The sequence below is a fragment of the Symsagittifera roscoffensis genome, chromosome 2 (genome assembly GCF_963678635.1).
Source record: "Symsagittifera roscoffensis chromosome 2, txSymRosc1.1, whole genome shotgun sequence".
NCBI classification, from domain to species: Eukaryota; Metazoa; Xenacoelomorpha; order Acoela; family Convolutidae; genus Symsagittifera; species Symsagittifera roscoffensis.
The window spans coordinates 55,857,839-55,874,250 of NC_087063.1; the positions used below are offsets into that span (position 1 = coordinate 55,857,839).

Genomic DNA, 16,412 nt, shown 5'->3' on the forward strand with positions numbered 1-16,412 from the left:
TAAACCAAAGCTTCCGATGGGCCAAACTAGATGATTGCTTACGTAAGATTCGAGTGGAATCTTTTCTTTTCCAAAAGAAAAATCGCAATGCAAGATAGTAGAGCCTTAACCTAACATTTGAATCGATTTTTGTCTGAGAGACCTGACTTCAAAAATCAAATTGGAAATTCTAGCTTTTTTGTAAAAGGATTTTTTATATTCTTTCAGTTTTAATAAGTTTGATAAAGGCAACAATTTTCTGTAAAAATTAACGGATGATCAAAGGAACTATTATTCATCCAAAACGCCAGTCAGACGCAGTGTCTCTGTTGTTTTGGCTTTCAAATTACTTGAATCCCCCAACCCTCTACATATTAAAGCAGCACCGGCAGTTGAAAATACTATTCGTTCCTCCAGTAAAGCTAATCCTTGATTTTTTTTTTTCATTTTACTAATTTTAATTTTTCAAATTTCGAATTGTTAAGAAAGTACTCTCCGTTTAATCGCTAGCTCGCTGTCATTTGCATTTACCCCTTTTGTCAGTTCTTTGCTTCTGAACACAGGTGCCATAAATCTCCTGCTTACAAGCTGATGATAAAATAATCATCCAGTACAGTTGAATTTCGATCACAACTTACCTCTCTTTGTTCACTTGGGTACCTGAATCTACAATCAGTTTTCATATGAGAGAATACGGGTCTAGTTGCTCGAATTATGTTTTTTATGTTTTGACTTTGAAAGTCGAGTAGGTGCTTTTTTTGACTGAAATTCCTTTGTCGAAAAGCAATTTTAAGTCGGGCACAAAATCGAAACATACCCAATTTTGGTCGAACGAGTAAAAAAATGGGCCAAGAAAGTCAAAAAAGGTCGAGCATAGTCGAAAAATACCTGATGTAGGTAAGAAATTCAAAATATAGTTCGCGCACAGTCGAAACATAGGTCAAGCAGAACCTATTTTTTCAAATTTTCAATTTTTTTTTCAAGCCTTAAATTTACCTTAAATTGGAAATTGTGCAAAAAAAAGTTTATTCTCTCGTAAAATCAACAGTTTTGGCCCAGGTTTGTAAAGAATATAAAAGCGAATTTGAATTATTCAACTTCAAATACAGATTCAAATATTTTATTTTCAAATCAAGCAGCACAAAAAACCGACTAAAAAGCATATATTATAACTTTTGTCATTTTATTTATGTTATTTGATGGTCGAGAAAGTTGAAACATATTTCGAGCACAGTGGAAGTATAAGTCGAGCACAGTCGAAACATGCCCAATTTCGTCCAAGAAAAACGAAAAACACGTCGAGCATAAACACTAAATAGATCGAGCAAGGTCAAAACATTCGTCGAGCACAGTCAAAACATTCGTCGAGCACAGTTGATACATAGGTCGAGCAGATTTTTTGTAACAAGGCAAAAACGAGAAAATCTTTATGAAGGCACAATAGAAACTGTCTCACTATCGCAGCTATTTGATTGATATTGAAATATATAAAATGCTAAATCAAAAAATTTACGTCTTCATAACCAAAACTTAAGACAAAAAAGTAAATCAGATGTGTAATCACTAAAAGACCAAAAAAAACCTTTTGAACGGCTTTTTGGAGCAACCACAGCCGACAGTAAAATAAGAACTTGTAGCAAAAGTCAAATTATGTCCATGTGGGGTCGAACCGATATTTTTTTTTAAAAAACTTCCCACCCGCTGTTTTAAAACTCACGATACGCAGGCGCACCTGCATCGTTAATTACTTAGCCTTTATTGCTCTTTGAATTTATGATTTTTGAGAAAATTACAACCAATTGAGCATTGAACAATTGATTTAGCTATTCATTGACTTAAAATTTGCAATCAGATTGATATGTTGAAAAATTTTCAACAAGAAAAACATTTTTCCATTTTAAATCAAATGAACGTTTGTACAAACGGGACGTCACCCTAGTGCATATCTAAAACTCGCTGACATTGAACACTGCAGTGCCAGTCATTGTTGAAAATGATTAACAAGAAGGCCCACCATTGAATTCTTGTAGTACACTGTTGTGTAGAGGTAGTTTTTCATAGCTCTTTTATATAGACAGGAGAGTTTATGGTTGATATAAACTTTACCAACAACTTTTCCCTACAGCTCTCGAAAAGTAAGACAATAACAGTGAATGGTATGATCTTATGGAACTTTTAAAGCAACTTAGAGATGACTAGATGAAATATTGAATTGGCTCTCCATTTTTATAGGAGCGAATTGAAAGGGGGTCAACAAAATTGCAAAAACAGCTTTTTTGGTTTGTTTGTTTTCTTCAAAAAAAATATGTCGCAAAAAATCAAAGTGTTGTCTGTGGTAATTTTCTTCAAAACTGTTCAAAAGTTTTGAATACATCGTTGTATCTTAGATATTTGAATGAATCGTTTCTTCGTTATACCATCAAAAAATCATAGAAAAGAAGTTTTAAGAAAATTGATTTAAAAATGATTTTCAAAAAATCATTTTTTTCTCACATAAAAACTGCAGATATTAAAAAATAGAAAGTCCTGAAGTTTGTGTTGGTTGGAGGAGTATTAATTGATAAATTGATTAATAGATAACAAATTTTTATTTAAAAATAGCAAATAGATAAAATAGTAAATAATCAAAGTCATGTTCGGTGAGTTTACATCTCTTTAGCAGTTAAAGTAGAAATTTTTGCTGGCTATTGAGTGTAACACATGACGATCTTCTTGAAGCTGACGAACACCCCCTTGTTCTTCACACTGAAACAAAACTTTACAAGAAGGGTATGAAACAAGGGGGCGGGGGTTATTATAACTATTGATTTGTGGGACCCAAAATAAATTTCTGGCAACAAGTTTCTAGAGAGCTACATCATATAACTTAAATGTATTCGGTAACTTAAATGCATTCTACGATCATTTTTCACTATTTCTTTTTTAAATTTGTTATCATTCCTTAACACCAACTAAGGACTAAGTCCCTTTTGGCCATGACTGTCAAGTAAAACGTGGGAGAAAGGGTGAGGCATTGCGAAGGTCAGTGTTACAATAAAAAAAGGGTTAAAATCTAGAATGGGAAAATCATAAAAGCTGTCCTCGCTTAAAAGTTCTGTCGAGTAAAAATTTGGGTAAATGGTTTTCGAGATACTTTTTACAGCTTACCATGTAAAATAGCGATGGTCTTGAAATGTTCCATCGTGTTTTCCTTCTGAAACATCATGAGAAGTTGTTCAAAAATAAATCAGCATAGCAGCATGCTTAAATTGATAAAGTAAACATGTTGTTTTTCTAAACCTGCATCTATTAATTCCACCCCAAGGTAATAGTCGCTTCTGGACGGAAGAGTGCCAATGTATTTGACGATTCCCTGGCTGATTTTGCCGCCTGTCCTCGAGAACTTGATCTTGTCCCCGACACTCATGTCGGAGGGTGTCTTGGGAACATAAGGCCTCCCACTTTCAGGCGGCCTGTTCGTAGCAAAATAGAATCAGAAGACTAACACTCTGAGCTGAAGCCCTCAAGTTGGAGACGTGCAAAAGATGCAACAAAAAAATTATTTAAAAATGCAAATGACCCACTTCAGACAAATTTTGCATGTAAAAGACAACTTTTCAGACAGCAAGTATCTCTCAAGTTCATCTAAAATTTCAAATCGCATGCAAAACTGCTCAAAACTGATAGATTGCTGTTTTTAATTATTTGTATCTTTTCAAATTTATTATATAGTTAACGTTGGCAATAAGGAAATAAATTTTGTAATAATCGCGTCGTCGAACAACTTAAACGGTCAACACACGATCTTTGTAGATTAACGAGATTTGCACATCGTTTTCTACTCGCAGTGACAGAAATGGATAAATATCGATTATCAACTGAAAAATATACAGATTTCATTTCTTTGTAAATTTTATATAGTAAAATTTCGATTATGTAGTTCTAATAATCGATTATAATGCATTTTGTTTTGCAAAAGTTCTATACTGTATATCTTCCTCATATAAGCCTTACCAAAACACTCTAAAACTGTGTTTTTTTTCTGTATCAAATTGCATGCACACTATTTACAGATTGTATCCAGATTAGCAGAATATATACAAATTATCTACAGATTATCTACAGATAATCTGCAGGTTATCTACAGATTATATACTGATTTTCTCATCATTATCACCAACCATATAATATTAATATATTGAAACAAAATTATAATGTAGGCTCTTCAATGATTTTGTACTGAAGTTTGATCTGGAAAAACTTTAAAATCATTATTGTGGAAAAAAGTTGCTGTCAAAACTAATTGCTCTATGTTAATTTCTCTAATTTTTCATGGATAATTTCTACTAAAATTGCGATGAAAAAATTGATCATTTAAATGATTTTTGAGGAACTTCTGCACAAAATGACTTCTTTTGCCGCGGAAACCCTAAGACTACAAAATTCTAGATGGATCTCTTGAAGTTTGTTTTTTGCGGTAAACAGTTTTCCTCGAGTGAATTAAGCTCACTTTAACACTCAGGAAAATTTTATCTGATTACAAATTTTTGTTAAACTTGTGAAAAAAAAATCATTAATTTAAATTTCGAATGATCAAAAATGAAATGATTACAACCCCCATAGTTATTATGCATGCTACCAATTTTATACAGATTTTATCCAGATTATATACGGATTATCTATAGATTTTATCGTATAAAAATAATAAACTGATTATATGCAGATTATGGTTAGAGTTTTATAGAATAGAAAAATCGAATATTTTGCTGAAATCTTCTGGCGAAAAATCTTCTTCGACTTTTGGCGAAAAAGTTGAGTCTATCTGTATAGAATCGATTATCGTTCGGAAAAAGGTGGTAGATAAATCGATTCTATTCTTACGTTAAACTCTAGATTTTGCTGTGTAAAATCGATTTTTATCCATTTTTGTCATTGCGAGTAGGTGGTCGGTTGTTAAGGGTTGGTCGACCAAAATTGGATGTCATAAAAGGAGTGTACGCCCCCTCCCCAAATCCGCCCCCTGTATCCAGGTTATAGCATAAGATTAGATTTTTTCACTTAGATTTCTTCACTTTTACCTGCAGAAGCTTCTGGTCTGTCGGGTAGACCCTCCTGTACGTGATCCATTGCTTGAAAGAGGCTTCTGATTCAAGGGGAGATTCCAAATATGACTGATCGATCTGTCTGCTGAAATGAAAAAAAAAACCTGCGTATTATTTTACTATCATTGTTGAATCTACAAATGCAGTTTTTCTCCAAAATTCTGACAAATAACCCATTGGTTTTCTAATTTGCGAAAACTGTTTGATTCCTTTTGTGTTCGGGTAGGTTCGAAAACAAATGAAAATTTGAAAATTCAACCAAAAAAATTGGAAGTCCAGGCCTGGACTCTTAAGATGTTCCAGGAAGTCCAGGGCAATCCCTGCAAGACTTTGACATCATTTTTCCACTGGCCAGGTTACCCGAGCCCGTTTTGGTAAAACTAAGATTTCAAATACAATTGTGAAACATCTAACACTTCGGGCACCAGATAATCAAAAAGTTTACTGTTTTAAATAATAAATCTTCATGTCCTATATATATCATTTTTTTTTCAAATTGTCCAAGAGCAGAAAAAGGAGAAACATGTTCATTTCAATACGCTAATCGGTAAAAGCAAGTATTAGAATTTTCAATACTACCCAACAAACGAATAGATTATGTGTAAATTGATAAATTGAATTATTTTATCAAGTTTTTTATTTTGAAATGCAAAATCAATTCGTTGAAATTATTTAGTTAAGGTATAATTTGTTAACTTTTTGGTATCATTGTTGATTCTAATAATAGTTTTCACCGATTAGCTCGTGTAAATCAATGTTTGTCTGTTTTTCTGCACTTAGACCCTTTTTGCTCTCTTAGACCAAACTGCTCGTTGACTGGCTTCCCATTTTTTATGTTGCATCGGCAGTAGCTGCTTTGAATAAATTTGGGGGAATAAGGTAAAAACAAGTGTGGTTCTTGCAATTCGCCAAAGTCTATGAAAGGCAAATAAGCCTGTCTAAGAAGAGGTGGTTTGATTATTCACGGAACGCCATGATCCGTATTTGTAACTAACAACAGAAGTTAGCACAAAAATAGCACCACAATAGAGTTTCTTGAATAAATGACTTACCATCGTCATTGCGGTAGCTAGACAGGACGTCGATTGATAAACGCATGTCATTTGAATCATTCGGGTTACTCTCAGCTCTGAATCCGAACAGATTCGGTTCCTCGGTAATCACATCCCGATTATCTCTTCTCGCTTCTGAAGCAAACGAGGCGTTTTTTATTGTGGAAATAATGATAACAGGGGATCCTAGGCAACAAGAGAACGTTTGAAGCACTTCATACTATTAACAAATCATGCAACGATACTAACTCTTTTCTTGGTCATATGCTGCCAGTAGCTGAGTCGGTTTGTTCACATGCGGACTTTTTGAAGATTCCTCTGAAAAACAAAGAAAATATAGAATGACATTATGGGAGAGGAGTGTCCGCATTTTGGGCACTTTTCCAAAACGCTTGACCAAAAATAGCCAGTTTGTGGCGCTCACTCCCCCTGAAAGCTACTATGAGATGATGCCGAAGGCAGCCTTCAAAAAATTTTAGGCCGATATGCTAAAACTATATGCCGTTAAATAGTACCAAAGGCGGGACCTCTTGGGTGTGAGATAAAACTTCGAGAAAGAAAAGCGTCTAAACGCCCTCCCCCACCCCCTAAACCCTCTACTGGTCTTAATGTCTTCATAGTGTTCTGGAAGAGTATGCAAGAAATCGAAAAATCAATCACAGTCGGCCCTCTGATAATCGTAATGACGTATATAAACAGCTGCTCAAAATTGAAATTAGAATGATAGGGTACGCTGCCAAGTTTAAGAACTTGTTGAGTTCCCTGCACTCAGCAAAAAGATAAAAAAGATATAATTGCACTTTTATCAAAGTTATAAATAATTATAAGCGCCGAATTTAGCTGTTTAAATAATTTATGAGCCATTATTTTGATATTATTTTTAGTGACATTATAAAAAATTATCATCAATTAGAAATGATTATAATTTTTCCGAAAATCTTTTATAATTTCTTATAATCTATTATAAAAGATTATAATCCTTTTTTCTGTCAAATATTATTACACAAGAAGATCTACGCGTTATGTTTTAGCTTTTCTCTCAATCAAAATATCTATAATGAGAGATCCTGTCACACTTTGTTTTATCTAAACACAAAGTTTTACCACGAAACAAAAGCTTCTTAGAGATCCCTTCATGTTAGTTGAAAAGTTCCCGCGGCAGGTTAAAAAAATGTCTTCCAAATAATCATGAAACTAAAGCAAAGTGCTGATATTTTGGTGGTTGAAAAACGTAAAATATGCATCATAAAACTACTCTAATTGAGAAAAAATGAAAAAAAAAACGTTTTAGCTTTTCTCTCAATCAAAATATCTATAATGAGAGATCCTGTCACACTTTGTTTTATCTAAACACAAAGTTTTACCACGAAACAAAAGCTTCTTAGAGATCCCTTCATGTTAGTTGAAAAGTTCCCACGGTAGGTGAAAAATATGTCTTCCAAATAATCATGAAACTAAAGCAAAGTGCTGATATTTTGGTGGTTGAAAAACGTAAAATATGCATCATAAAACTACTCTAATTGAGAAAAAATGAAAAAAAAACGTTTAAGAATAAATTGATTTGAACACAGCAAAAAAATTTTCCCATTTTTCACAAAATTCATCGTCTACAAAAAGCGTATAATATAAACATTTCAGATGCAAGGTCGAAGAAAAAAGGGAAAAATTAATAATCGATTATAATCAAAAATAATGGATTTTTTGTGCAAACCATTTGATTTAGAAATTGGGATAAAAGGATAAAAATAGCCGATTATAACAGTTGTATCGGAAAATGGATGGATTAATAATCGGTTAAAATTGATCAAAATGTATTATAATTTTGCTTAAGCCAAAGAGGTTATAATCAATTTTTCATTGATTAAACTCGATTTTTTTCTCAGTTTTCATAAAACTGGTACTTAAATCATAGTGTAACCAATTATTAACGCTTGATAAACTGGATGCGGGTCATCCGAAATTTCAGAAAGCACTACGCTTTGTCACAATAGATCGGTTTCTCTTTCTCAATTAAAATTTTTGCTCCACTTGTATAAAACTGTCTATGCGTATCTCAAAAAAATTAAAAGTATGCAATTAGGACTGAAAATTTTTATCAGAACTTTCATTAATTGAATTGAAAACTACCGGTAAAGTCTATGGTTTTTTTTTCTAATAAAATATTCCTACCTTGGTCGGCGTCGAAGCCATTGGTGAATTTCCGATTGCTGCTTCGTTTTCCAGAGTCTTCTGAACTAGTGCTGGATCCACTGTATGAAGAAGTACGCTCCCTTCTCTGAGGAATGTTCCTAGAAAAATATTGTATAATATTGTCGTTTCATTTTTTGCAAAGGAACTTATCTTCATTGAGACGTCAAAATTAAAGACCGGTTTCAAATTTGTAGCTTTTGTAATTTTCACTGCGATTGGCATTATATATATAGATTGCGGTAAAAAAAAATCATTACGTATGATTTAGAAAGGAGGTTTTGTTAATTCGTTAAAATGAAATTCTTCAAAAAGAGCAGACTTTTTAATAAAGAAGCTTCTGAAAAAATCTTGTTTGCTCTGAGAGAAAGCAAAATTATTAGTTTATTGTTTTGATACCCTCTATTTTTGTCAGTTTTGAGAAACTGCGTCAGAATCTCATAGCAGAACCTTATACTAAACTCAAGCCTGAATGTACGACTTGTATAGTTTCATTAAGCTCTCTTCTTTTGAAAAACAATTAAAACTGATGAATGGCTGATGTTAATGATTTTGTGCACCTATATTTGAACCTATTTGATGTTGATAATTTTAAGTTGTTGATAACCCTTCAGTGTAGAGAAAAACCGGTGTAAAATTTTGAGTTTTTTATTTAACGATTCGGGAAAAAAGCGAAAATACTAAACTCATAGTAGGTTTGAAGTAGTAGTCTTTTAATTCAAGTTAAACAATTAAAACTTACTTGTATTCAAGAGCGGATCTAGGATTTTTCTGAGTGGAGGCGAAATTTTGGAAAAAACAGTAACAAAAAGTGAATTTAAAAGTCAACAAATTTTAAACAAACTCATACAAAAGTGAATCTGAGTTTTTTTGCGGCAAATCTGTTTATGATATCATGAACTATTGTTTCCACTTTTTTGGGGATATATACTAAAACTAATTGCCATAAGAACTCTTCCTTCATATTAGATCAAAGGTAGTTCTTCAGCAGTTTCATACTGGAGAAGGAGCGATCGGCAGTTCAAACTGATACTGGAAGGGTTGCTCCAAATTGAAGCAGGGCGTACACGATTGGCATTGTCGACTTATGACAGATTTTCATTGGAACTTTCTGGTATATCACTGTAAGGGAAGCGCCACATATTCCTCCAGACTTGGAACTCGCTCCCAATGTCGCCATTCAGCAGTACGTTCTGATACAGATCGACAAAATCTTTTTTAGTTGCATCTTTGTCCGAAATCCAGCGAGGAAGGAGCTTGCACATTTTGAAGCAGGACGAGGCAGCCGCTAAGAAACTTTCTTGTAAGTCTAACAGTAGGGCGTCGATGAAAGGCAGGTAGGCAGTTGAACAGAAATGATCGTAGGATGCCGGCGTCTCCGATACTTTATTTCGTTATCACCAACTTTGATAGCGTCAGCATGAATCTTTCAACAGCGACCACTACCTCCACCGTCCCGCCAGAGCTGGGCCTTGTAGTTCCAGAACTGAGCTTTGGAGAGTAACACTGGTGGTTTTTGTAGCAGCTAGTACATGCTTTATTTTCATCCGTGCAATTATAACTCTGATTCCAGCAAGGTACGCACTGCAACCCCTAGCACAACTTTCACCCGGCCAGTTACTGATGTCTTGAGGTGTCGCTTCAACGGCTGGAAGAAACTGAAGGAACGTTAAGACAGCATCATGCTCATCATGGAACTTCAAGACAGCGCTCAACCCATCTTATTGTATCAGAGCCTGGGAATAGCTGTTTTGCCGACACTGGGTAACGTCTTTCTTCTGTGGGCTCAAAAAGCACCCGATGGCTTAGATGAGCCACGGAGGAGAGTGATAATGCGGGAAAACAAGCTGAACGCTGGTCCGATTAGTGGGACTTATGACGACTTGTCAGCTTTCTTTATTTCCTCGATGTCAGCAAAGCAGAAAAAAAGCGCCAGAATAGGCCTCTTCAATCATTGAGTAGACTACAAAAGTGCACTTCACGAGCTGCTGAGGTACAAGTGATCTATTCTCTGTCCTTCCTTGCTTGGTGACAACTTCAATTGGCCAGATTTGCAGTGGGGGTCTGCTGGGACTGTCCAGAAGTGCAAACTTTACATCCGGAGTTTCATCTTTTGTGGTGGCCAAAGGTGTCAGTGGCTCCAAGAGCTTTTTATGTCCAGGTATGGGCGTGTCAGGAGTTGACGGTCCAGGGTTGGCAGGCTCAGGAGTAGTAACATTGGATGAGGGTGCTGACTTGGTGGCGACCTGTGAGAAAGGCCTTGAGCATCTTGAAGCCAGAAGCTTTGAGTCCTTGAGAGCAGCCTGCTTTGACATCTGGGAGGTTGAAGTTGATTGTTGAGGTCCAGTCCAGAGTTCAGTGTGAAATCCAGCGAAGAAGATTTTAGAATGAGCAAGATGGTTTTGAACGGGGTATATATACTATGAATGAGGCAGGTTTCAGATACCTGCTAGCCTCGAGTCTAAAATAAGTCTGATTTGAGGCCTCAAAACTGGACTAACGTTCACACCTTCAGTTTTTCAAACTTTTTGTATTTTCACACCTCTACTACAAATGGAACGGCGCCCAAGGCTCCCTTTGAAAAACTTTTTTTTTTCGAAAAAATATTTAAATGGTGGACCCTTTGGGTTGTGTCGGTGTTTAATTCCTGCGGAGGAGTCCAAAAAACCCCAGCCGTTAAATCCGCTACTGGTTATATTCCATTGAAAACGTTTTCGAAACTTGTTTTAGCGTCTTTTTGGAATACAATACAAAACATCACAAAAAAGTCGGCAAAAAACTGAAATGTTTTCCAGCAATTTATGCATTGTCTTATATGTTTTTTTGTTCTCGAGAGATATATATTTGAAAATTGCTGTCAAGTGCAGGTACTTTTTCTATTTACTGAAGTTGTAGGTTTTCAGTCAGACCAACTCAACACACAAAAAAGGAGGCAAAAAAAAAACGTTTTTTTTTCAGATTTTTTTTGATGGCGGAACTTTGTCTGATACTTGCGCATAAAATGCCTCTACTTGTTTTCTATGGATTTGTTTAACGTTTGTTCTGTGTTTGTATTTTGTTCAGAAAATACCTTAAACTTTTGTGAATAGATCTTGGAGCAAACTGAAGGCGTCGTCAAATTTGTTTTTTTTTTTCAGATTTCAAGGGAGATTCAATTTTTGTATATACAAGGAGTTCTGATTCCTTTGGCTTCCCCAAATTTTTTACTAGATTTTTGCTCTACCATTATTATTACTGATATCTTACTGGTCGGTATCAGTTCAGCTTTTAGTTTCCAAATATGACGTTTTTTAAAAAAAAAAGTAACAAAGAAGAATAGCGGGTAATGTTCAAAAAGCACAAAATGTCCCGACCACATTGATTTAGGTTTCAAAGTGATTCAGAAAATCGCACAAATTTTTTTCCGAAAGTTATAAAACGTTTCTTCTTTTAAAATTTTGTTTTGAAACAAAACTAATATCAGCTTCAATGACGCAGGAAATTGTAACAAAATTAGTAAGCAGTAGAGCAGTGTGTTATCAAGTTTTGAGTTACTTTATCTGAAATACGGAAAACATTAGATCAAGCTTTCTCGACACTGAGAAGACCTTTCAAGTTTTTGGAATCCAAATTATGGCTGAAAAGATTTTAATATGATAGCAAACTCCTTCTAACAAAATTTCTTGATGCAGTCAAAATTGGGCGGATAAACCTATCTATGCTACAGCTCCTTCCCAATATAAGAGAGTAGAAGAAAACAGATAAATCCACAGAAAAACCATAAAAAGAAGCTTGGGTGCTTACCTGGGCCGTGTACTTCGGGTGCGTCTCAGTTTACACTGCTTAACTTTAGTGGCTTTCGCGGAGTTTACGTTACCGTAGGCAACCCCAAAGTCATCTCTAATCACAATAGCCGAAGTCGCAGTAAGAAGATTGTCTGTTGCATCACCGTCGCCGCTTTCGATTTTGTGGTTTGTATCCACGAAGAGTTTTTCGTTCATTTTCGGCAGCCTGTCGTCTGTCGCTTTGGATCTCTGCTCTCGGCGATTTTCTGCGTGCCCATTTTGACTTTCATAGTATTTGTTTGCTGAAAGAACCCCAGTTAAAATACTTAATTTAAAGAAAGGAAAGTACGAAAGTACGTCTTTTTGTTTAAAAAATGGCTCGTGATTCAGGGGCCTTGCTCAAGGGCAATAAAAATGGTTCTTCCAATGAAAATTCTTCATCACTGGAAAGTTTTTCTAAGGTTTAACTTTTTCTAAGGTTTCACTTTCGCTGGTTGAGCTGCCGTGCCAAATTTATGAGAAAATGTTTATGGTTTTTCGGACTGTTCACAAATTGATGAAGAATTAACATTTTTAAAATTAGTTTTTGCTATCTTTGATAAGTTTTCAAGAATCTTCATGACATTCGTTCGTTTTCGAAGTTTTCGAAGATGACTGAGCGTTGGATTTCATACAAAGCGGTCTGAAAGATCTTTTCGGTCAAAAATTCCAATCTCATCGTAGTAATTCAACCAGCACACGCCAAAAATAATTATAATAAATGAGATTTCTGCGATTCGCAGAGTATCTATGAAAGGCTATCAGGTCTGTCTAAGCATAGTCAATGTCTATTATCTCCTCACATCCCAGATTGAGTTATTTTTTTTGAGGTAAGTACTTTTTGCGACTCCAGGCTTTTTTTTGGTCTAGAACTGCAATTGGTACCACTATCGCAGCCGAATTATCAAGTGAAACTCGAAAGCAAAAATGTTGTGAATAAAATCACACCTTGAACGCTCATCGTTTCCGGTTGTGCTTGGAGTGAGGCGAACAGCTCTGAAGGCTTTTTCAGTCTTCCTATGACACCACTTCGGCTCTTCTCAGACATCCTGGAAATGAAAAGTAAGAGCAGAGCTTTTGGCTTGTATTTCAACGGCATTCAAAACAACTGTTCAGTATTGTTGCTCGGAAATGCCTGACAACAGGCTGTATCAACAGTCTAACATTGCTCTGGTTTAAGGGGCCGTGCGCCGAAATTTTTTAGCGGGAGAGAGGTTGATAACAAATTTGTGTCAATTTTTTCGAGCTCTACCGGGCCGCATATTGAAAGTATTTGGGATTTCGAACTATAAATTTTTTGTGAACCTTTTGGAAAGTTACCAAAACATCCCGTTTTTTCGGCGCTCGCTACCCCTTGAAAACTGTATGTATTGGCACCAAAAACGTCATTTAGACAATTTCAGATTGATCGGTCATTAAAATCGTAGCTAAAAGTACCAAAATGGGGCAATCAGAAACGGGGAATATTTTTGAGTGTTTTTAAAATAAAAATAAGGATCTACATATAAAACCAGCAGCTCTTTATTCCTCGTGGGTCAGGTTTCTTAATATCTTAAGTGAAATTTGGTTACTGCCAAAAAATTAGTAAGAAACTAACTATATCCCGCGGTTGAAATTTTGGGTCTCTGAAAGCTTGTCTATTTCGAGAAATCAATGTTTTATAGGTATTTCTGAAAACTTTTTTCTTTTTGATTAATTTTTTCAAATTTTCTTTTGTTTTCAATTGCAAATAAGTGACTATAGTTTTTTTTTTGTTATTGTGAGCGATATGGTCTCTCAGTTTGAACTTTGGCGGAAATTTTCTTACAATAACAAAATGTTTATGGTTCTTGTGATTATTTTTTGTTTCAATTAAAGTGCAGATGAAAATCCAATGAGGTTGAAGTTGTGCCCTGGTTGCCATTTTTTCAAGGTTTGACCTCTTCTCTAAATTTTTAAAAATGGTTGGTATGATTAATATTTTTGGATGATTTTTTTATTCCATAAATTGCATTGACTGTAATTATATGCAATGGCAGGCTCGAAATGGGCGTCATGTATGCTTTTCCTCTCTTCTTTATCCTCTCCAGGATTTTTCTTCGTTATATTAAATATATAATTTATTTTTCTATTTAAAAAACTTTGGTGTTATTGTTTGCTGTAAACATATACTGAAGAAATAAATACTTTCTTCCGTTTTTCTTTCTTTCATTCTTTCTTTCTTTCTTTATTTATTTATTGTTCCGACTTTCGATACGAAAGTAACGGAATATTTGTGCTCGGGTGGGTTTTTTTTTCTTCAGACAAATTTCGACTTTTTAACTAGCCATTTTTGACGGAATTTTTTTTATATCATTCGAAAGGTATTGTTGTCCTGAGCTTAAATTTGAAAAGATATTTCACCTGTGATCATTTTTCGTAAAGTTACGGGGGTTTACAGATTGCCATTTTGGCCAATTTGGGACAATTAACGCGCGATATATTTCGCGCTATTAACGCGTAAGAGGAGAGTTAATCCGTCTTAGAAATCGTTCCAAATTGGTTGAAAGAAGCTTATTTGCCATAATTGATTTGTTACAAGGAGCGAAATCTATCCTTTTGTGCTTAATATGGCGTGTGGGGGGATGATTTTCATAAAAAAAACTTCAAATTTTAGAGAAAAACAATTTCATTTTGTTTTATTTCATTTAGTATCTTGAATGTTATTACTGCTCCATAAACATTAAAAGGCGGTCGGAACACTCAGGGTTTCGCCCTGATACGAGCAGTCTTGTTTATTTTTCTATTTAAAAAACTTTGGTGTTATTGTTTGCTGTAAACATATACTGAAGAAATAAATACTTTCTTCCGTTTTTCTTTCTTTCATTCTTTCTTTCTTTCTTTATTTATTTATTGTTCCGACTTTCGATACGAAAGTAAAGGAATATTTGCGCTCGGGTGGGTTTTTTTTTCTTCAGACAAATTTCGACTTTTTAACTAGCCATTTTTGACGGAATTTTTAAAATATCATTCGAAAGCTATTGTTGTCCTGAGCCTAAATTTGAAAAGATTTCTTACCTGTGATCATTTTTTCGTAAAGTTATGAGGGTTTAAAGATTGCCATTTTGGCCATTTTGACCAATTTGGGACAATTATCGCGCGATATGCGTGAGTTATATCGCGCGTTAATTGTCCCAAATTGGTCAAAATGGCCAAAATGCCAATCTTTAAACCCTCATAACTTTACGAAAAATGATCGCGCTAATAACGCGTAAGCGGAGATTTAATCCGTCTTAGAAATCGTTCCAAACTGGTTGAAAGAAGCTTATTTGCCATAATTGAATTGTTACAAGGGGATGATTTTAATAGAAAAATTTTCAAATTTTAGCGAAATTTTTTTTTTTTTCATTTTATTTTATTTCATTTTATTTTTTTATGTTGTTTTTGTTATTACTGCTCCATAAACTTTAAAAGGCAGTCGGAACTATCAGGGCTTCGCCCTGATACGAGCAGTCTTGTTTAATTGAAGCGCACAGTCGTACCAGAATTACACCTCAATTTCCGGAAATTTAATTTTCTTTCTTATAATTAAAATAAAAATTACTTCCAAACAGTTCAATTTGAAAGAAGATAATGGTATAGCCATTTTGATGGCCAACTCACCCGTTAGACTCCTCGCGACCCTTCACTTGGGCTTTGACGGACGCCAGATGGTCTCGCAGTTCCTCCAATTCTCTCAAGGTTAAGTCTCTTTCGCTGTCTTCTGATCCTCGAGCTCTTCTTGTGGGCGTGAACTTTTCTTGAAGCGTAAAATCTAAAAAGTATGTTTAGCAAACTAGAATATATTTGTTCCGACCACATTCTTAAGTGACGTGGTCTGAACAAAAATACAGTGAGTTAGTGCCGAAATGTCAGTGTTGAAAAAGATGTTGACAAAAAATGAAGTTTTCTATTTCTTTTATGGAAGACTGAAACAACCATCAATTTATTTCACTGATTTATTAGCGTAGGTTATTTACGGTAATTTACTTAGCATCACATTTTGATTTTTAAAATCTATTTCAACGGCTCTTCAATCAAAATAAAAGAGATGGAACTTTTAAAAAGAAAAAAATAGATTTACAAAAAATATGAAAAAGTTTCAACTATTAAGAAAACTTTTTTCATTTTTTCCTTAAATCGTAGGTATTGATGGGAAGGTATTTGTACTTGCGCAACAGCCCGGCTATCAATGCGTAAGCCAATTGAAATTTGCTCCAAAAATACGCTCAGGTTAAATTTAGACGATTAATACTTTTAACGGCATGCATTTTTTATGACTAGTTACTATTGAATTCACAGCCTTTTTTTTT

The 16,412-nt window shown here is 34.7% G+C and overlaps 1 protein-coding gene across 3 annotated transcripts in view; it reads right to left on the reverse strand.

Moving 5' to 3' along the window:
* Positions 1 to 2,548: 2,548 nt before the first annotated feature.
* The window catches only part of LOC134839241 (leucine zipper protein 1-like), a 71,940-nt gene continuing 58,076 nt past the window's right edge, over positions 2,549 to 16,412 (reverse strand). For 2 of the 3 annotated variants that reach the window (XM_063854730.1, XM_063854728.1), the window contains 10 exons: positions 15,724 to 15,874; positions 13,051 to 13,151; positions 12,083 to 12,365; positions 8,282 to 8,400; positions 6,362 to 6,430; positions 6,113 to 6,247; positions 5,037 to 5,145; positions 3,259 to 3,431; positions 3,127 to 3,172; positions 2,549 to 2,724 (listed from right to left, as the gene is read on the reverse strand). In XM_063854730.1, coding sequence (XP_063710800.1) covers positions 2,664 to 2,724; positions 3,127 to 3,172; positions 3,259 to 3,431; positions 5,037 to 5,145; positions 6,113 to 6,247; positions 6,362 to 6,430; positions 8,282 to 8,400; positions 12,083 to 12,365; positions 13,051 to 13,151; positions 15,724 to 15,874 — 1,247 coding nt within the window. In that variant the 3' untranslated portion in view covers positions 2,549 to 2,663. The remainder of the gene's footprint in view (positions 2,725 to 3,126; positions 3,173 to 3,258; positions 3,432 to 5,036; positions 5,146 to 6,112; positions 6,248 to 6,361; positions 6,431 to 8,281; positions 8,401 to 12,082; positions 12,366 to 13,050; positions 13,152 to 15,723; positions 15,875 to 16,412) is intronic. The other variant, XM_063854729.1, reaches the window with a different exon arrangement.